Source organism: Saccoglossus kowalevskii, chromosome 5 (assembly GCF_978046115.1).
Source record: "Saccoglossus kowalevskii chromosome 5, keSacKowa6.1, whole genome shotgun sequence".
NCBI classification, from domain to species: domain Eukaryota; kingdom Metazoa; phylum Hemichordata; class Enteropneusta; family Harrimaniidae; genus Saccoglossus; species Saccoglossus kowalevskii.
The window spans coordinates 2,735,313-2,758,289 of NC_140645.1; the positions used below are offsets into that span (position 1 = coordinate 2,735,313).

A 22,977-nucleotide genomic window follows, 5' to 3' on the forward strand; every position below is an offset into this window, starting at 1 on the left:
TGTGACTTGGAATAGTATGGTTCTCCCCACCAATGTATGACATGGAATAGTATGGTTCTCCCCACCAATGTATGACATGGAATAGTATGGTTCTCCCCACCAATGTGTGACTTGGAATAGTATGGTTCTCCCCACCAATGTATGACATGGAATAGTATGGTTCTCCCCACCAATGTATGACATGGAATAGTATGGTTCTCCCCACCAATGTATGACATGGAATAGTATGGTTCTCCCCAGCAATGTGTGACTTGGAATAGTATGGTTCTCCCCACCAATGTGTGACTTGGAATAGTATGGTTCTCCCCACCAATGTATGACATGGAATAGTATGGTTCTCCCCACCAATGTGTGACTTGGAATAGTATGGTTCTCCCCACCAATGTATGACTTGGAATAGTATGGTTCTCCCCACCAATGTGTGACTTGGAATAGTATGGTTCTCCCCACCAATGTGTGACATGGAATAGTATGGTTCTCCCCACCAATGTATGACTTGGAATAGTATGGTTCTCCCCACCAATGTATGACTTGGAATAGTATGGTTCTCCCCGCCAATGTGTGACTTGGAATAGTATGGTTCTCCCCGCCAATATGTGACATGGAATAGTATGGTTCTCCCCACCAATGTGTGACATGGAATAGTATGGTTCTCCCCACCAATGTGTGACTTGGAATAGTATGGTTCTCCCCGCCAATATGTGACATGGAATAGTATGGTTCTCCCCGCCAATGTATGACTTGGAATAGTATGGTTCTCCCCGCCAATATGTGACATGGAATAGTATGGTTCTCCCCACCAATGTGTGACATGGAATAGTATGGTTCTCCCCATTCATATGTATGACATGGAATAGTATGGTTCTCCCCAGCAATGTGTGACTTGGAATAGTATGGTTCTCCCCACCAATGTGTGACTTGGAATAGTATGGTTCTCCCCACCAATGTGTGACATGCAATAGTATGGTTCTCCCCACCAATGTGTGACATGGAATAGTATGGTTCTCCCCACCAATGTGTGACTTGGAATAGTATGGTTCTCCCCACCAATGTGTGACTTGGAATAGTATGGTTCTCCCCACCAATGTGTGACTTGGAATAGTATGGTTCTCCCCACCAATGTATGACATGGAATAGTATGGTTCTCCCCACCAATGTATGACATGGAATAGTATGGTTCTCCCCAGCAATGTGTGACTTGGAATAGTATGGTTCTCCCCACCAATGTATGACATGGAATAGTATGGTTCTCCCCACCAATGTGTGACTTGGAATAGTATGGTTCTCCCCACCAATGTATGACTTGGAATAGTATGGTTCTCCCCACCAATGTGTGACTTGGAATAGTATGGTTCTCCCCACCAATGTGTGACATGGAATAGTATGGTTCTCCCCACCAATGTATGACTTGGAATAGTATGGTTCTCCCCAGCAATGTGTGACTTGGAATAGTATGGTTCTCCCCACCAATGTGTGACTTGGAATAGTATGGTTCTCCCCACCAATGTGTGACATGCAATAGTATGGTTCTCCCCACCAATGTGTGACATGGAATAGTATGGTTCTCCCCACCAATGTATGACTTGGAATAGTATGGTTCTCCCCACTCCCATGTGTGACTTGGAATAGTATGGTTCTCCCCACCAATGTGTGACATGGAATAGTATGGTTCTCCCCACCAATGTATGACTTGGAATAGTATGGTTCTCCCCACCAATGTATGACTTGGAATAGTATGGTTCTTCCCATTCATATGTGTGACATGGAATAGTATGGTTCTCCCCATTCATATGTGTGACATGGAATAGTATGGTTCTTCCCATTCATATGTGTGACATGGAATAGTATGGTTCTCCCCATTCATATGTGTGACTTGGAATAGTATGGTTCTCCCCACCAATGTGTGACATGGAATAGTATGGTTCTCCCCACCAATGTATGACATGGAATAGTATGGTTCTCCCCACCAATGTATGACTTGGAATAGTATGGTTCTTCCCATTCATATGTGTGACATGGAATAGTATGGTTCTCCCCATTCATATGTGTGACATGGAATAGTATGGTTCTCCCCACCAATGTGTGACATGGAATATTAGGGTTCTCCCCACCAATGTATGACTTGGAATAGTATGGTTCTCCCCACAAATGTGTGACTTGGAGTAGTATGGTTCTCCCCACCAATGTGTGACATGGAATAGTATGGTTCTCCCCACCAATGTGTGACTTGGAATAGTATGGTTCTCCCCACCAATGTATGACATGGAATAGTATGGTTCTCCTCACCAATGTGTGACATGGAATAGTATGGTTCTCCCCACCAATGTATGACTTGGAATAGTATGGTTCTCCCCACCAATGTATGACTTGGAATAGTATGGTTCTCCCCATTCATATGTGTGACATGGAATAGTATGGTTCTCCCATTCATATGTGTGACATGGAATAGTATGGTTCTCCCCACCAATGTGTGACATGGAATAGTATGGTTCTCCCCACCAATGTGTGACTTGGAATAGTATGGTTCTCCCCACCAATGTAATACTTGGAATAGTATGGTTCTCCCCACCAATGTGTGACATGGAATAGTATGGTTCTCCCCATTCATATGTGTGACATGGAATAGTATGGTTCTCCCCATTCATATGTGTGACTTGGAATAGTATGGTTCTCCCCACCAATGTGTGACTTGGAATAGTATGGTTCTCCCCACCAATGTATGACTTGGAATAGTATGGTTCTCCCCATTCATATGTGTGACATGGAATAGTATGGTTCTCCCCACCAATGTGTGACATGGAATAGTGTGGTTCTCCCCACCAATGTGTGACATGGAATAGTATGGTTCTCCCCACCAATGTGTGACTTGGAATAGTATGGTTCTCCCCACCAATGTGTGACATGGAATAGTATGGTTCTCCCCACTCCCATGTGCGACTTGGAATAGTATGGTTCTCCCCACCAATGTGTGACATGGAATAGTATGGTTCTCCCCACCAATGTGTGACTTGGAATAGTATGGTTCTCCCCACCAATGTGTGACATGGAATAGTATGGTTCTCCCCATTCATATGTGTGACATGGAATAGTATGGTTCTCCTCACCAATGTGTGACATGGAATAGTATGGTTCTCCCCATTCATATGTGTGACTTGGAATAGTATGGTTCTCCCCACCAATGTGTGACATGGAATAGTATGGTTCTCCCCATTCATATGTGTGACATGGAATAGTATGGTTCTCCCCACCAATGTGTGACATGGAATAGTATGGTTCTCCCCACCAATGTGTGACATGGAATAGTATGGTTCTCCCCACTCCCATGTGCGACTTGGAATAGTATGGTTCTCCCCACCAATGTGTGACATGGAATAGTATGGTTCTCCCCACCAATGTGTGACTTGGAATAGTATGGTTCTCCCCACCAATGTGTGACTTGGAATAGTATGGTTCTCCCCACCAATGTGTGACATGGAATAGTATGGTTCTCCCCACCAATGTGTGACATGGAATAGTATGGTTCTCCCCACCAATGTGTGACATGGAATAGTATGGTTCTCCCCACCCATGTGTGACTTGGAATAGTATGGTTCTCCCCACCAATGTGTGACTTGGAATAGTATGGTTCTCCCCACCAATGTGTGACATGGAATAGTATGGTTCTCCCCACCAATGTGTGACTTGGAATAGTATGGTTCTCCCCACCAATGTGTGACTTGGAATAGTATGGTTCTCCCCACCAATGTATGACATGGAATAGTATGGTTCTCCCCACCAATGTGTGACATGGAATAGTATGGTTCTCCCCACCAATGTATGACATGGAATAGTATGGTTCTCCCCACCAAAGTGTGACATGGAATAGTATGGTTCTCCCCACCAATGTGTGACATGGAATAGTATGGTTCTCCCCACCAATATGTGACTTGTAATAGTATGGTTCTCCCCACCAATGTGTGACATGGAATAGTATGGTTCTCCCCACCAATGTGTGACTTGGAATAGTATGGTTCTCCCCACCAATGTGTGACATGGAATAGTATGGTTCTCCCCACCAATGTGCGACTTGGAATAGTATGGTTCTCCCCACCAATGTATGACATGGAATAGTATGGTTCTCCCCACCAATGTGTGACTTGGAATAGTATGGTTCTCCCCACCAATGTGTGACATGGAATAGTATGGTTCTCCCCACCAATGTGTGACTTGGAATAGTATGGTTCTCCCCACCAATGTGTGACATGGAATAGTATGGTTCTCCCCACCAATGTGTGACATGGAATAGTATGGTTCTCCCCACCAATATGTGACTTGGAATAGTATGGTTCTCCCCACCAATGTATGACATGGAATAGTATGGTTCTCCCCACCAATGTGTGACATGGAATAGTATGGTTCTCCCCACCAATGTATGACATGGAATAGTATGGTTCTCCCCACCAATGTGTGACTTGGAATAGTATGGTTCTCCCCACCAATGTGTGACATGGAATAGTATGGTTCTCCCCACCAATGTGTGACTTGGAATAGTATGGTTCTCCCCACCAATGTGTGACATGGAATAGTATGGTTCTCCCCACCAATGTGTGACATGGAATAGTATGGTTCTCCCCACCAATATGTGACTTGGAATAGTATGGTTCTCCCCACCAATGTGTGACATGGAATAGTATGGTTCTCCCCACCAATATGTGACTTGGAATAGTATGGTTCTCCCCACCAATGTATGACTTGGAATAGTATGGTTCTCCCCACCAATGTGCGACTTGGAATAGTATGGTTCTCCCCACCAATGTGTGACATGGAATAGTATGGTTCTCCCCACCAATGTGTGACTTGGAATAGTATGGTTCTCCCCACCAATGTGTGACATGGAATAGTATGGTTCTCCCCACCAATGTGTGACTTGGAATAGTATGGTTCTCCCCACCAACGTGTGACATGGAATAGTATGGTTCTCCCCACCAATGTGTGACATGGAATAGTATGGTTCTCCCCACCAATGTATGACTTGGAATAGTATGGTTCTCCCCACCAATGTATGACTTGGAATAGTATGGTTCTCCCCACCAATGTGTGACATGGAATAGTATGGTTCTCCCCACCAATGTATGACATGGAATAGTATGGTTCTCCCCACCAATGTGTGACTTGGAATAGTATGGTTCTCCCCACCAATGTGTGACTTGGAATAGTATGGTTCTCCCCACCAATGTGTGACTTGGAATAGTATGGTTCTCCCCACCAATGTGTGACTTGGAATAGTATGGTTCTCCCCACCAATGTGTGACATGGAATAGTATGGTTCTCCCCACCAATGTATGACATGGAATAGTATGGTTCTCCCCACCAATGTGTGACTTGGAATAGTATGGTTCTCCCCACCAATGTGTGACTTGGAATAGTATGGTTCTCCCCACCAATGTATGACATGGAATAGTATGGTTCTCCCCACCAATGTGTGACTTGGAATAGTATGGTTCTCCCCACCAATGTATGACATGGAATAGTATGGTTCTCCCCACCAATGTGTGACTTGGAATAGTATGGTTCTCCCCACCAATGTATGACATGGAATAGTATGGTTCTCCCCACCAATGTGTGACATGGAATAGTATGGTTCTCCCCACCAATGTATGACATGGAATAGTATGGTTCTCCCCACCAATGTATGACATGGAATAGTATGGTTCTCCCCACCAATGTATGACTTGGAATAGTATGGTTCTCCCCACCAATGTGTGACTTGGAATAGTATGGTTCTCCCCACCAATGTATGACATGGAATAGTATGGTTCTCCCCACCAATGTATGACATGGAATAGTATGGTTCTCCCCACCAATGTGTGACTTGGAATAGTATGGTTCTCCCCACCAATGTATGACATGGAATAGTATGGTTCTCCCCACCAATGTGTGACTTGGAATAGTATGGTTCTCCCCACCAATGTGTGACTTGGAATAGTATGGTTCTCCCCACCAATGTATGACATGGAATAGTATGGTTCTCCCCACCAATGTGTGACATGGAATAGTATGGTTCTCCCCACCAATGTATGACATGGAATAGTATGGTTCTCCCCACCAATGTATGACATGGAATAGTATGGTTCTCCCCACCAATGTGTGACTTGGAATAGTATGGTTCTCCCCACCAATGTATGACATGGAATAGTATGGTTCTCCCCACCAATGTGTGACTTGGAATAGTATGGTTCTCCCCACCAATGTGTGACTTGGAATAGTATGGTTCTCCCCACCAATGTATGACATGGAATAGTATGGTTCTCCCCACCAATGTATGACATGGAATAGTATGGTTCTTCCCACCAATGTGTGACTTGGAATAGTATAGTTCTCCCCACCAATGTGTGACTTGGAATAGTATGGTTCTCCCCACCAATGTGTGACATGGAATAGTATGGTTCTCCCCATTCATATGTGTGACATGGAATAGTATGGTTCTCCTCACCAATGTGTGACATGGAATAGTATGGTTCTCCCCATTCATATGTGCGACTTGGAATAGTATGGTTCTCCCCACCAATGTGTGACTTGGAATAGTATGGTTCTCCCCACCAATGTGTGACTTGGAATAGTATGGTTCTCCCCACCAATGTGTGACTTGGAATAGTATGGTTCTCCCCACCAATGTGTGACTTGGAATAGTATGGTTCTCCCCACCAATGTGTGACTTGGAATAGTATGGTTCTCCCCACCAATGTGTGACATGGAATAGTATGGTTCTCCCCACCAATGTGTGACTTGGAATAGTATGGTTCTCCCCACCAATGTGTGACATGGAATAGTATGGTTCTCCCCACCAATGTGTGACTTGGAATAGTATGGTTCTCCCCACCAATGTGTGACATGGAATAGTATGGTTCTCCCCACCAATGTGTGACTTGGAATAGTATGGTTCTCCCCACCAATGTGTGACTTGGAATAGTATGGTTCTCCCCACCAATGTGTGACATGGAATAGTATGGTTCTCCCCACCAATGTGTGACATGGAATAGTATGGTTCTCCCCACCAATGTGCGACTTGGAATAGTATGGTTCTCCCCACCAATGTGTGACTTGGAATAGTATGGTTCTCCCCACCAATGTGTGACTTGGAATAGTATGGTTCTCCCCACCAATGTGTGACATGGAATAGTATGGTTCTCCCCACCAATGTGCGACTTGGAATAGTATGGTTCTCCCCACCAATGTGTGACTTGGAATAGTATGGTTCTCCCCACCAATGTGTGACTTGGAATAGTATGGTTCTCCCCACCAATGTGTGACTTGGAATAGTATGGTTCTCCCCACCAATGTGTGACTTGGAATAGTATGGTTCTCCCCACCAATGTGTGACATGGAATAGTATGGTTCTCCCCACCAATGTGTGACTTGGAATAGTATGGTTCTCCCCACCAATGTGTGACATGGAATAGTATGGTTCTCCTCACCAATGTGTGACATGGAATAATATGGTTCTCCCCACCAATGTGTGACTTGGAATAGTATGGTTCTCCCCACCAATGTGTGACTTGGAATAGTATGGTTCTCCCCACCAATGTGTGACATGGAATAGTATGGTTCTCCCCACCAATGTGTGACATGGAATAGTATGGTTCTCCCCACCAATGTGTGACTTGGAATAGTATGGTTCTCCCCACCAATGTGTGACTTGGAATAGTATGGTTCTCCCCACCAATGTGTGACATGGAATAGTATGGTTCTCCCCACCAATGTGTGACATGGAATAGTATGGTTCTCCCCACCAATGTGTGACTTGGAATAGTATGGTTCTCCCCACCAATGTGTGACTTGGAATAGTATGGTTCTCCCCACCAATGTGTGACATGGAATAGTATGGTTCTCCCCACCAATGTGTGACATGGAATAGTATGGTTCTCCCCACCAATGTGTGACATGGAATAGTATGGTTCTCCCCACCAATGTGTGACTTGGAATAGTATGGTTCTCCCCACCAATGTGTGACATGGAATAGTATGGTTCTCCCCACCAATGTGTGACATGGAATAGTATGGTTCTCCCCACCAATGTATGACTTGGAATAGTATGGTTCTCCCCACCAATGTGTGACTTGGAATAGTATGGTTCTCCTCACCAATGTGTGACATGGAATAGTATGGTTCTCCCATTCATATGTGTGACATGGAATAGTATGGTTCTCCCCACTCCCATGTGTGACATGGAATAGTATGGTTCTCCCCACCAATGTGTGACATGGAATAGCATGGTTCTCCCCACCAATGTGTGACTTGGAATAGTATGGTTCTCCCCACCAATGTGTGACTTGGAATAGTATGGTTCTCCCCACCAATGTGTGACATGGAATAGTATGGTTCTCCCCACCAATGTGTGACTTGGAATAGTATGGTTCTCCCCACCAATGTGTGACATGGAATAGTATGGTTCTCCCCACCAATGTGTGACATGGAATAGTATGGTTCTCCCCACCAATGTGTGACTTGTAATAGTATGGTTCTCCCCACCAATGTGTGACATGGAATAGTATGGTTCTCCCCACCAATGTGTGACTTGGAATAGTATGGTTCTCCCCACCAATGTGTGACATGGAATAGTATGGTTCTCCCCACCAATGTGCGACTTGGAATAGTATGGTTCTCCCCACCAATGTATGACATGGAATAGTATGGTTCTCCCCACCAATGTGTGACTTGGAATAGTATGGTTCTCCCCACCAATGTGTGACATGGAATAGTATGGTTCTCCCCACCAATGTGTGACTTGGAATAGTATGGTTCTCCCCACCAATGTGTGACATGGAATAGTATGGTTCTCCCCACCAATGTGTGACATGGAATAGTATGGTTCTCCCCACCAATATGTGACTTGGAATAGTATGGTTCTCCCCACCAATGTATGACATGGAATAGTATGGTTCTCCCCACCAATGTATGACATGGAATAGTATGGTTCTCCCCACCAATGTGTGACTTGGAATAGTATGGTTCTCCCCACCAATGTGTGACATGGAATAGTATGGTTCTCCCCACCAATGTGTGACTTGGAATAGTATGGTTCTCCCCACCAATGTGTGACATGGAATAGTATGGTTCTCCCCACCAATGTGTGACATGGAATAGTATGGTTCTCCCCACCAATATGTGACTTGGAATAGTATGGTTCTCCCCACCAATGTGTGACATGGAATAGTATGGTTCTCCCCACCAATATGTGACTTGGAATAGTATGGTTCTCCCCACCAATGTATGACTTGGAATAGTATGGTTCTCCCCACCAATGTGTGACTTGGAATAGTATGGTTCTCCCCACCAATGTATGACTTGGAATAGTATGGTTCTCCCCACCAATGTGTGACTTGGAATAGTATGGTTCTCCCCACCAATGTGTGACATGGAATAGTATGGTTCTCCCCACCAATATGTGACTTGGAATAGTATGGTTCTCCCCACCAATGTGCGACTTGGAATAGTATGGTTCTCCCCACCAATGTGTGACATGGAATAGTATGGTTCTCCCCACCAATGTGTGACTTGGAATAGTATGGTTCTCCCCACCAATGTGTGACATGGAATAGTATGGTTCTCCCCACCAATGTGTGACTTGGAATAGTATGGTTCTCCCCACCAACGTGTGACATGGAATAGTATGGTTCTCCTCACCAATGTGTGACATGGAATAGTATGGTTCTCCCCACCAATGTATGACTTGGAATAGTATGGTTCTCCCCACCAATGTATGACTTGGAATAGTATGGTTCTCCCCACCAATGTGTGACATGGAATAGTATGGTTCTCCCCACCAATGTATGACATGGAATAGTATGGTTCTCCCCACCAATGTGTGACTTGGAATAGTATGGTTCTCCCCACCAATGTGTGACTTGGAATAGTATGGTTCTCCCCACCAATGTGTGACTTGGAATAGTATGGTTCTCCCCACCAATGTGTGACTTGGAATAGTATGGTTCTCCCCACCAATGTGTGACATGGAATAGTATGGTTCTCCCCACCAATGTATGACATGGAATAGTATGGTTCTCCCCACCAATGTGTGACTTGGAATAGTATGGTTCTCCCCACCAATGTATGACATGGAATAGTATGGTTCTCCCCACCAATGTATGACATGGAATAGTATGGTTCTCCCCACCAATGTATGACTTGGAATAGTATGGTTCTCCCCACCAATGTGTGACTTGGAATAGTATGGTTCTCCCCACCAATGTATGACATGGAATAGTATGGTTCTCCCCACCAATGTATGACATGGAATAGTATGGTTCTCCCCACCAATGTGTGACTTGGAATAGTATGGTTCTCCCCACCAATGTATGACATGGAATAGTATGGTTCTCCCCACCAATGTGTGACTTGGAATAGTATGGTTCTCCCCACCAATGTGTGACTTGGAATAGTATGGTTCTCCCCACCAATGTATGACATGGAATAGTATGGTTCTCCCCACCAATGTGTGACTTGGAATAGTATGGTTCTCCCCACCAATGTATGACATGGAATAGTATGGTTCTCCCCACCAATGTATGACATGGAATAGTATGGTTCTCCCCACCAATGTGTGACTTGGAATAGTATGGTTCTCCCCACCAATGTATGACATGGAATAGTATGGTTCTCCCCACCAATGTGTGACTTGGAATAGTATGGTTCTGCCCACCAATGTGTGACTTGGAATAGTATGGTTCTCCCCACCAATGTATGACATGGAATAGTATGGTTCTCCCCACCAATGTATGACATGGAATAGTATGGTTCTTCCCACCAATGTGTGACTTGGAATAGTATAGTTCTCCCCACCAATGTGTGACTTGGAATAGTATGGTTCTCCCCACCAATGTGTGACATGGAATAGTATGGTTCTCCCCATTCATATGTGTGACATGGAATAGTATGGTTCTCCTCACCAATGTGTGACATGGAATAGTATGGTTCTCCCCATTCATATGTGCGACTTGGAATAGTATGGTTCTCCCCACCAATGTGTGACTTGGAATAGTATGGTTCTCCCCACCAATGTGTGACTTGGAATAGTATGGTTCTCCCCACCAATGTGTGACTTGGAATAGTATGGTTCTCCCCACCAATGTGTGACTTGGAATAGTATGGTTCTCCCCACCAATGTGTGACTTGGAATAGTATGGTTCTCCCCACCAATGTGTGACATGGAATAGTATGGTTCTCCCCACCAATGTGTGACTTGGAATAGTATGGTTCTCCCCACCAATGTGTGACATGGAATAGTATGGTTCTCCCCACCAATGTGTGACTTGGAATAGTATGGTTCTCCCCACCAATGTGTGACATGGAATAGTATGGTTCTCCCCACCAATGTGTGACTTGGAATAGTATGGTTCTCCCCACCAATGTGTGACTTGGAATAGTATGGTTCTCCCCACCAATGTGTGACATGGAATAGTATGGTTCTCCCCACCAATGTGTGACATGGAATAGTATGGTTCTCCCCACCAATGTGCGACTTGGAATAGTATGGTTCTCCCCACCAATGTGTGACTTGGAATAGTATGGTTCTCCCCACCAATGTGTGACATGGAATAGTATGGTTCTCCCCACCAATGTGTGACATGGAATAGTATGGTTCTCCCCACCAATGTGCGACTTGGAATAGTATGGTTCTCCCCACCAATGTGTGACTTGGAATAGTATGGTTCTCCCCACCAATGTGTGACTTGGAATAGTATGGTTCTCCCCACCAATGTGTGACTTGGAATAGTATGGTTCTCCCCACCAATGTGTGACTTGGAATAGTATGGTTCTCCCCACCAATGTGTGACATGGAATAGTATGGTTCTCCCCACCAATGTGTGACTTGGAATAGTATGGTTCTCCCCACCAATGTGTGACATGGAATAGTATGGTTCTCCTCACCAATGTGTGACATGGAATAATATGGTTCTCCCCACCAATGTGTGACTTGGAATAGTATGGTTCTCCCCACCAATGTGTGACTTGGAATAGTATGGTTCTCCCCACCAATGTGTGACATGGAATAGTATGGTTCTCCCCACCAATGTGTGACATGGAATAGTATGGTTCTCCCCACCAATGTGTGACTTGGAATAGTATGGTTCTCCCCACCAATGTGTGACTTGGAATAGTATGGTTCTCCCCACCAATGTGTGACATGGAATAGTATGGTTCTCCCCACCAATGTGTGACATGGAATAGTATGGTTCTCCCCACCAATGTGTGACTTGGAATAGTATGGTTCTCCCCACCAATGTGTGACATGGAATAGTATGGTTCTCCCCACCAATGTATGACTTGGAATAGTATGGTTCTCCCCACCAATGTGTGACTTGGAATAGTATGGTTCTCCTCACCAATGTGTGACATGGAATAGTATGGTTCTCCCATTCATATGTGTGACATGGAATAGTATGGTTCTCCCCACTCCCATGTGTGACATGGAATAGTATGGTTCTCCCCACCAATGTGTGACATGGAATAGCATGGTTCTCCCCACCAATGTGTGACTTGGAATAGTATGGTTCTCCCCACCAATGTGTGACTTGGAATAGTATGGTTCTCCCCACCAATGTGTGACATGGAATAGTATGGTTCTCCCCACCAATGTGTGACTTGGAATAGTATGGTTCTCCCCACCAATGTGTGACATGGAATAGTATGGTTCTCCCCACCAATGTGTGACATGGAATAGTATGGTTCTCCCCACCAATGTGTGACATGGAATAGTATGGTTCTCCCCACCAATGTGTGACATGGAATAGTATGGTTCTCCCCACCAATGTGTGACATGGAATAGTATGGTTCTCCCCACCAATGTGTGACATGGAATAGTATGGTTCTCCCCACCAATGTGTGACTTGGAATAGTATGGTTCTCCCCACCAATGTGTGACATGGAATAGTATGGTTCTCCCCACCAATGTGTGACATGGAATAGTATGGTTCTCCCCACCAATGTATGACTTGGAATAGTATGGTTCTCCCCACCAATGTGTGACTTGGAATAGTATGGTTCTCCTCACCAATGTGTGACTTGGAATAGTATGGTTCTCCCCACCAATGTGTGACATGGAATAGTATGGTTCTCCCCACCAATGTATGACATGGAATAGTATGGTTCTCCCCACCAATGTATGACATGGAATAGTATGGTTCTCCCCACCAATGTATGACATGGAATAGTATGGTTCTCCCCACCAATGTATGACTTGGAATAGTATGGTTCTCCCCACCAATGTGTGACATGGAATAGTATGGTTCTCCCCACCAATGTATGACATGGAATAGTATGGTTCTCCCCACCAATGTATGACATGGAATAGTATGGTTCTCCCCACCAATGTGTGACTTGGAATAGTATGGTTCTCCCCACCAATGTGTGACATGGAATAGTATGGTTCTCCCCACCAATGTGTGACTTGGAATAGTATGGTTCTCCCCACCAATGTGTGACATGGAATAGTATGGTTCTCCCCACCAATGTGTGACATGGAATAGTATGGTTCTCCCCACCAATGTGTGACTTGTAATAGTATGGTTCTCCCCACCAATGTGTGACATGGAATAGTATGGTTCTCCCCACCAATGTGTGACTTGGAATAGTATGGTTCTCCCCACCAATGTGTGACATGGAATAGTATGGTTCTCCCCACCAATGTGCGACTTGGAATAGTATGGTTCTCCCCACCAATGTATGACATGGAATAGTATGGTTCTCCCCACCAATGTGTGACTTGGAATAGTATGGTTCTCCCCACCAATGTGTGACATGGAATAGTATGGTTCTCCCCACCAATGTGTGACTTGGAATAGTATGGTTCTCCCCACCAATGTGTGACATGGAATAGTATGGTTCTCCCCACCAATGTGTGACATGGAATAGTATGGTTCTCCCCACCAATATGTGACTTGGAATAGTATGGTTCTCCCCACCAATGTATGACATGGAATAGTATGGTTCTCCCCACCAATGTATGACATGGAATAGTATGGTTCTCCCCACCAATGTGTGACTTGGAATAGTATGGTTCTCCCCACCAATGTGTGACATGGAATAGTATGGTTCTCCCCACCAATGTGTGACTTGGAATAGTATGGTTCTCCCCACCAATGTGTGACATGGAATAGTATGGTTCTCCCCACCAATGTGTGACATGGAATAGTATGGTTCTCCCCACCAATATGTGACTTGGAATAGTATGGTTCTCCCCACCAATGTGTGACATGGAATAGTATGGTTCTCCCCACCAATATGTGACTTGGAATAGTATGGTTCTCCCCACCAATGTATGACTTGGAATAGTATGGTTCTCCCCACCAATGTGTGACTTGGAATAGTATGGTTCTCCCCACCAATGTATGACTTGGAATAGTATGGTTCTCCCCACCAATGTGTGACTTGGAATAGTATGGTTCTCCCCACCAATGTGTGACATGGAATAGTATGGTTCTCCCCACCAATATGTGACTTGGAATAGTATGGTTCTCCCCACCAATGTGCGACTTGGAATAGTATGGTTCTCCCCACCAATGTGTGACATGGAATAGTATGGTTCTCCCCACCAATGTGTGACTTGGAATAGTATGGTTCTCCCCACCAATGTGTGACATGGAATAGTATGGTTCTCCCCACCAATGTGTGACTTGGAATAGTATGGTTCTCCCCACCAACGTGTGACATGGAATAGTATGGTTCTCCTCACCAATGTGTGACATGGAATAGTATGGTTCTCCCCACCAATGTATGACTTGGAATAGTATGGTTCTCCCCACCAATGTATGACTTGGAATAGTATGGTTCTCCCCACCAATGTGTGACATGGAATAGTATGGTTCTCCCCACCAATGTATGACATGGAATAGTATGGTTCTCCCCACCAATGTGTGACTTGGAATAGTATGGTTCTCCCCACCAATGTGTGACTTGGAATAGTATGGTTCTCCCCACCAATGTGTGACTTGGAATAGTATGGTTCTCCCCACCAATGTGTGACTTGGAATAGTATGGTTCTCCCCACCAATGTGTGACATGGAATAGTATGGTTCTCCCCACCAATGTATGACATGGAATAGTATGGTTCTCCCCACCAATGTGTGACTTGGAATAGTATGGTTCTCCCCACCAATGTATGACATGGAATAGTATGGTTCTCCCCACCAATGTATGACATGGAATAGTATGGTTCTCCCCACCAATGTATGACTTGGAATAGTATGGTTCTCCCCACCAATGTGTGACTTGGAATAGTATGGTTCTCCCCACCAATGTATGACATGGAATAGTATGGTTCTCCCCACCAATGTATGACATGGAATAGTATGGTTCTCCCCACCAATGTGTGACTTGGAATAGTATGGTTCTCCCCACCAATGTATGACATGGAATAGTATGGTTCTCCCCACCAATGTGTGACTTGGAATAGTATGGTTCTCCCCACCAATGTGTGACTTGGAATAGTATGGTTCTCCCCACCAATGTATGACATGGAATAGTATGGTTCTCCCCACCAATGTGTGACTTGGAATAGTATGGTTCTCCCCACCAATGTATGACATGGAATAGTATGGTTCTCCCCACCAATGTATGACATGGAATAGTATGGTTCTCCCCACCAATGTGTGACTTGGAATAGTATGGTTCTCCCCACCAATGTATGACATGGAATAGTATGGTTCTCCCCACCAATGTGTGACTTGGAATAGTATGGTTCTGCCCACCAATGTGTGACTTGGAATAGTATGGTTCTCCCCACCAATGTATGACATGGAATAGTATGGTTCTCCCCACCAATGTATGACATGGAATAGTATGGTTCTTCCCACCAATGTGTGACTTGGAATAGTATAGTTCTCCCCACCAATGTGTGACTTGGAATAGTATGGTTCTCCCCACCAATGTGTGACATGGAATAGTATGGTTCTCCCCATTCATATGTGTGACATGGAATAGTATGGTTCTCCTCACCAATGTGTGACATGGAATAGTATGGTTCTCCCCATTCATATGTGCGACTTGGAATAGTATGGTTCTCCCCACCAATGTGTGACTTGGAATAGTATGGTTCTCCCCACCAATGTGTGACTTGGAATAGTATGGTTCTCCCCACCAATGTGTGACTTGGAATAGTATGGTTCTCCCCACCAATGTGTGACTTGGAATAGTATGGTTCTCCCCACCAATGTGTGACTTGGAATAGTATGGTTCTCCCCACCAATGTGTGACTTGGAATAGTATGGTTCTCCCCACCAATGTGTGACTTGGAATAGTATGGTTCTCCCCACCAATGTGTGACATGGAATAGTATGGTTCTCCCCACCAATGTGTGACATGGAATAGTATGGTTCTCCCCACCAATGTGCGACTTGGAATAGTATGGTTCTCCCCACCAATGTGTGACTTGGAATAGTATGGTTCTCCCCACCAATGTGTGACATGGAATAGTATGGTTCTCCCCACCAATGTGTGACATGGAATAGTATGGTTCTCCCCACCAATGTGCGACTTGGAATAGTATGGTTCTCCCCACCAATGTGTGACTTGGAATAGTATGGTTCTCCCCACCAATGTGTGACTTGGAATAGTATGGTTCTCCCCACCAATGTGTGACTTGGAATAGTATGGTTCTCCCCACCAATGTGTGACTTGGAATAGTATGGTTCTCCCCACCAATGTGTGACATGGAATAGTATGGTTCTCCCCACCAATGTGTGACTTGGAATAGTATGGTTCTCCCCACCAATGTGTGACATGGAATAGTATGGTTCTCCTCACCAATGTGTGACATGGAATAATATGGTTCTCCCCACCAATGTGTGACTTGGAATAGTATGGTTCTCCCCACCAATGTGTGACTTGGAATAGTATGGTTCTCCCCACCAATGTGTGACATGGAATAGTATGGTTCTCCCCACCAATGTGTGACATGGAATAGTATGGTTCTCCCCACCAATGTGTGACTTGGAATAGTATGGTTCTCCCCACCAATGTGTGACTTGGAATAGTATGGTTCTCCCCACCAATGTGTGACATGGAATAGTATGGTTCTCCCCACCAATGTGTGACATGGAATAGTATGGTTCTCCCCACCAATGTGTGACTTGGAATAGTATGGTTCTCCCCACCAATGTGTGACATGGAATAGTATGGTTCTCCCCACCAATGTATGACTTGGAATAGTATGGTTCTCCCCACCAATGTGTGACTTGGAATAGTATGGTTCTCCTCACCAATGTGTGACATGGAATAGTATGGTTCTCCCATTCATATGTGTGACATGGAATAGTATGGTTCTCCCCACTCCCATGTGTGACATGGAATAGTATGGTTCTCCCCACCAATGTGTGACATGGAATAGCATGGTTCTCCCCACCAATGTGTGACTTGGAATAGTATGGTTCTCCCCACCAATGTGTGACTTGGAATAGTATGGTTCTCCCCACCAATGTGTGACATGGAATAGTATGGTTCTCCCCACCAATGTGTGACTTGGAATAGTATGGTTCTCCCCACCAATGTGTGACATGGAATAGTATGGTTCTCCCCACCAATGTGTGACATGGAATAGTATGGTTCTCCCCACCAATGTGTGACATGGAATAGTATGGTTCTCCCCACCAATGTGTGACATGGAATAGTATGGTTCTCCCCACCAATGTGTGACATGGAATAGTATGGTTCTCCCCACCAATGTGTGACATGGAATAGTATGGTTCTCCCCACCAATGTGTGACTTGGAATAGTATGGTTCTCCCCACCAATGTGTGACATGGAATAGTATGGTTCTCCCCACCAATGTGTGACATGGAATAGTATGGTTCTCCCCACCAATGTATGACTTGGAATAGTATGGTTCTCCCCACCAATGTGTGACTTGGAATAGTATGGTTCTCCTCACCAATGTGTGACTTGGAATAGTATGGTTCTCCCCACCAATGTGTGACATGGAATAGTATGGTTCTCCCCACCAATGTATGACATGGAATAGTATGGTTCTCCCCACCAATGTATGACATGGAATAGTATGGTTCTCCCCACCAATGTATGACATGGAATAGTATGGTTCTCCCCACCAATGTATGACTTGGAATAGTATGGTTCTCCCCACCAATGTGTGACATGGAATAGTATGGTTCTCCCCACCAATGTATGACATGGAATAGTATGGTTCTCCCCACCAATGTATGACATGGAATAGTATGGTTCTCCCCACCAATGTATGACTTGGAATAGTATGGTTCCCCCCACCAATGTATGACTTGGAATAGTATGGTTCTTCTCACCAATGTGTGACTTGGAATAGTATGGTTCTCCCCACCAATGTATGACTTGGAATAGTATGGTTCTCCCCACCAATGTATGACATGGAATAGTATGGTTCTTCTCACCAATGTGTGACTTGGAATAGTATGGTTCTCCCCACCAATGTATGACATGGAATAGTATGGTTCTCCCCATTCATATGTGTGACATGGAATAGTATGGTTCTCCCCACCAATGTATGACTTGGAATAGTATGGTTCTCCACACCAATGTATGACATGGAATAGTATGGTTCTTCTCACCAATGTGTGACTTGGAATAGTATGGTTCTCCCCACCAATGTATGACTTGGAATAGTATGGTTCTCCCCACCAATGTATGACATGGAATAGTATGGTTCTTCTCACCAATGTGTGACTTGGAATAGTATGGTTCTCCCCACCAATGTGTGACATGGAATAGTATGGTTCTCCCCATTCATATGTGTGACATGGAATAGTATGGTTCTCCCCACCAATGTATGACTTGGAATAGTATGGTTCTCCCCACCAATGTGTGACTTGGAATAGTATGGTTCTCCCCACCAATGTATGACATGGAATAGTATGGTTCTCCCCACCAATGTATGACTTGGAATAGTATGGTTCCCCCCACCAATGTATGACTTGGAATAGTATGGTTCTTCTCACCAATGTGTGACTTGGAATAGTATGGTTCTCCCCACCAATGTATGACTTGGAATAGTATGGTTCTCCCCACCAATGTATGACATGGAATAGTATGGTTCTTCTCACCAATGTGTGACTTGGAATAGTATGGTTCTCCCCACCAATGTATGACATGGAATAGTATGGTTCTCCCCATTCATATGTGTGACATGGAATAGTATGGTTCTCCCCACCAATGTATGACTTGGAATAGTATGGTTCTCCACACCAATGTATGACATGGAATAGTATGGTTCTTCTCACCAATGTGTGACTTGGAATAGTATGGTTCTCCCCACCAATGTATGACTTGGAATAGTATGGTTCTCCCCACCAATGTATGACATGGAATAGTATGGTTCTTCTCACCAATGTGTGACTTGGAATAGTATGGTTCTCCCCACCAATGTATGACATGGAATAGTATGGTTCTCCCCATTCATATGTGTGACATGGAATAGTATGGTTCTCCCCACCAATGTATGACATGGAATAGTATGGTTCTCCCCACCAATGTATGACATGGAATAGTATGGTTCTTCTCACCAATGTGTGACTTGGAATAGTATGGTTCTCCCCACCAATGTGTGACATGGAATAGTATGGTTCTCCCCACCAATGTGTGACATGGAATAGTATGGTTCTCCCCACCAATGTATGACTTGGAATAGTATGGTTCTCCCCACCAATGTGTGACTTGGAATAGTATGGTTCTCCTCACCAATGTGTGACTTGGAATAGTATGGTTCTCCCCACCAATGTGTGACATGGAATAGTATGGTTCTCCCCACCAATGTATGACATGGAATAGTATGGTTCTTCTCACCAATGTGTGACATGGAATAGTATGGTTCTCCCCACCAATGTGTGACTTGGAATAGTATGGTTCTCCTCACCAATGTATGACATGGAATAGTATGGTTCTCTTCACTCCCTTGTTTGAAGTTTAGTTAAATTCAGATTCTATTGATTCATTCATTCATTCATTCATTCACTAAATGTCATGAATCTATGTTTTCAGTATACAATCAGCATCTGATCCGTACCAGCGGATGAATGCTTATAAAAGGATGCACCTTACCTGTTCTAATGCTTGAATCACTCTGTGATGTCCCCGATTCCTCCCATTCAAGTTCCTGGTCCTTTAGTAGTCCTTTTCTCCGTCCAGGAAACCCACTGGGATCCCGCAGACTTTTACCACGTAATGAAAGATGACGTGAGCAATAACCCCTTCTCTGGGATTCTTTAGTACAACCGTCTTTTGAACACAGCCTCCTCCACTGTTTACCGTTGAATTTTTTTCGTATTCCATTGGGAGCACAAACAACATCTCCCTTCTTGTATTTTGGTTGAGGTGTTGTTGCTGGGGAAACTGTACTACTGCTTCTCTCTGATGACACAGTGCTGCTACGACTGTTCGTTTCACATTTCTTGATAGGTTGTCTGCGGTCTTTGCCACGCCCACGTTTGACCGGTGAGCCAGGTAGCAAATGAGGTGAAGGTGCTGTTGAACTCTCACTCGATTCAAAACTAAACTTTCTCATCTCATCTCCTGAGTCTTCACTCTCTATATCTTCTTTTTTCATTTCAACCTCATACTTGAGTTGACGCACTGGTTGTGTTTGAGGAGCATTCTCTGCTTCCCATGGAGCCCTGAGTAGTCGTAAATTTGATCGTGGAACCCAGACTGACTCGCCTTCCTCTCCAGACCCTACCTCATTTTTATCATTATCCAAGGCAACATGATACGAAAGTGGACGTGAACTTATCTCTGTTACAATGCCCTCACAGAACATATTCTCATCCTGACTGATCCGTGCACACACTCTTGTTCCCACGGCAACACTACCAGGTGATGGAATAGTATCACTGATGATGTCAATACTCTGTTTTTCCAATATATCAGCAAAATATGTTAAATTTCGATCACCATCAAATAAGACACCAAGGTCTTTGTTTTTCTTGTGTTGTTTAATAATTCCTGGTTGGAAGGACCCTTCTCGTTTTGCAAGAACTCTGTGAGCTTTATACGCTTTGAAATCCACTGCCAGTTTTGTTACCACACTTTCACTTATTTCACCAACTGAGAGTCTTGCTTTTGAAATTTTTCTGCCAACTGACAGAGGAGTTTTCTCAAATGCTCCTTCGTCTCTACTATTGCTACTGCTCGAGTGCTGTAAACTTTCTACATCTGAATCGCTATCTTCTGGATTGCCTTTTCTTTTTCTTGTAATAGTTTTCTGTTTCAAATTCCTTTTATTCTGCCCTGGTGATCCAACAGAGCGTTCTATTTGTGAACTGGGCTTGGGAGACATTCTCTGGGATGCCCTTCCTTTTTTATTTACTAAATTTCTCTCGTCTGACTTTTCATCACTTTCTTCACCACTGACGTCGGTGGGTTTGTTTCTCTTTGACTTAGTACGTCCACCGAGCGGTGCTGGTGAATCGTCTTTGCCACTATGGGGAGGGGATTTCTTGGTACGTCGCGATTTCTCACCTTTCCGATTCATAATTTCTATGTCCTGTACACAGATAGTTAAACAGAGTTTATGTTAGTCGTTCACGTAGTATAAGACCAGCCGGCCAAACGGAATGAATGAAACAATACTATATCGTGACTGGTAACAATCACATTCCGTGGCAATAAAAAATGTGATCGCTAAAGCAAGAAATAATACCGAATATTATATATAGAAAGCTTGTTTAAATTCAACAAAGACAATTCAGCGATCACAGTCCTCACATGAACTATACAATGTAGCTGAAGTTGTCTAGTAAACCCGATATGGAGCGAGGTGGCAATTACTCACGTCACAGACATCGTACCAAACATTGCCAGTCGACTAAATGGTCACAGCTAAAAGCTTCCTACACTAATTCAACTCAGACAAATTCAAGCGACGACGTTGAAGCATCTTGCTATGAGGTCAGAGAAATCTACGCTTCCTTTAATTCAATTTGATATGATCGGTGTCGTTTTAGCAACAAGGCCGTATTTGTCAGAGAGGGCAAACAACTGATCTTGAAATGGCCAAAGAAAAACAAATTAAACCCCCAGTTTGTCCGACAATTAAACTAAAATGCAACCATATTTTTATTTATTTATTCGATAACTGGGTAGTGTAACTATCGATGATTGTGATAGGAAAAAATCTACAAAATCTGACTGGCATGGCGTCTAAAATAATGAGGAAACTGTAAAGAAACGCTAACGGGAACGGTTCCAATTTCGTCATCGTACAATGCGAGCAAAAATTTACTGAGGAGTCAGGATATACAATGACCATCGTGATCGTCAAAAACACACCGAAAATTATACCAAGCATCAGTGTTTTACCTCAAGATCGGTCCGAGAGACCGTCTTCACCAAGATGCATCCAGAAATTTCTTCACAGCGCCTCGAACTTGGTTACTTCCCCGCACTAATCGTCAGAATTCGACAAAATCGGCGTTTTTCGCCTGCGATGCATTGAACACTAAAAAAGGTGAATGAGCAGATGCCCTTGTAAAACGAGCAATCTGATTGGATATACTTTTTGCACGTGATCAGTCAAGTTAGTATGATTGTTCCTGATTGGGTTATCGGTTTTCTGACGTGATCACGTGAAGTGTTTATCAAATTTAAAGGACACGCCCCTCATTCCAGGTTTCGACCAGATCGTAACGCTTTCAGCCCAATTTCGATTCTCAAAAAATTCTTGCACTCGTTTGAGTTGATGCAAGTGATGAAGCTATATTTCGGCTAAAATTTGAAAACAAATCTGATAAAATTGCATGCATTTTAAGACAGATTTTCGCCTTTTGTCTCCAAGTATCACACAGGATTCGGCATGTCATTGTGAACGGGAAATAAACATCATTTCAGTGATTAGCTATGCGACCAATCAGGTGCGAGTCGCTATGAACTAAAATTACCCTAGTTGCTTAGGGCCGGCGTGCTGCAATTTACTATCGAGTATGGCTGCCCATCGGCTGTATATACAGCTCGCATAGCCAAAGAAATG

The 22,977-nt window shown here is 44.1% G+C and overlaps 1 protein-coding gene across 1 annotated transcript in view; it reads right to left on the reverse strand.

The window, feature by feature from the left end:
- The window catches only part of LOC100313568 (capicua-like transcription factor), a 68,821-nt gene extending 46,335 nt beyond the window's left edge, over positions 1-22,486 (reverse strand). The window contains exons 1-2 of the mRNA XM_085499048.1: positions 22,311-22,486; positions 20,055-21,495 (exon numbers count right to left, since the gene is read on the reverse strand). Coding sequence (XP_085355174.1) covers positions 20,055-21,483 — 1,429 coding nt within the window. The 5' untranslated portion in view covers positions 21,484-21,495; positions 22,311-22,486. The remainder of the gene's footprint in view (positions 1-20,054; positions 21,496-22,310) is intronic.
- Between the last annotated feature and the right edge of the window lie 491 nt (positions 22,487-22,977).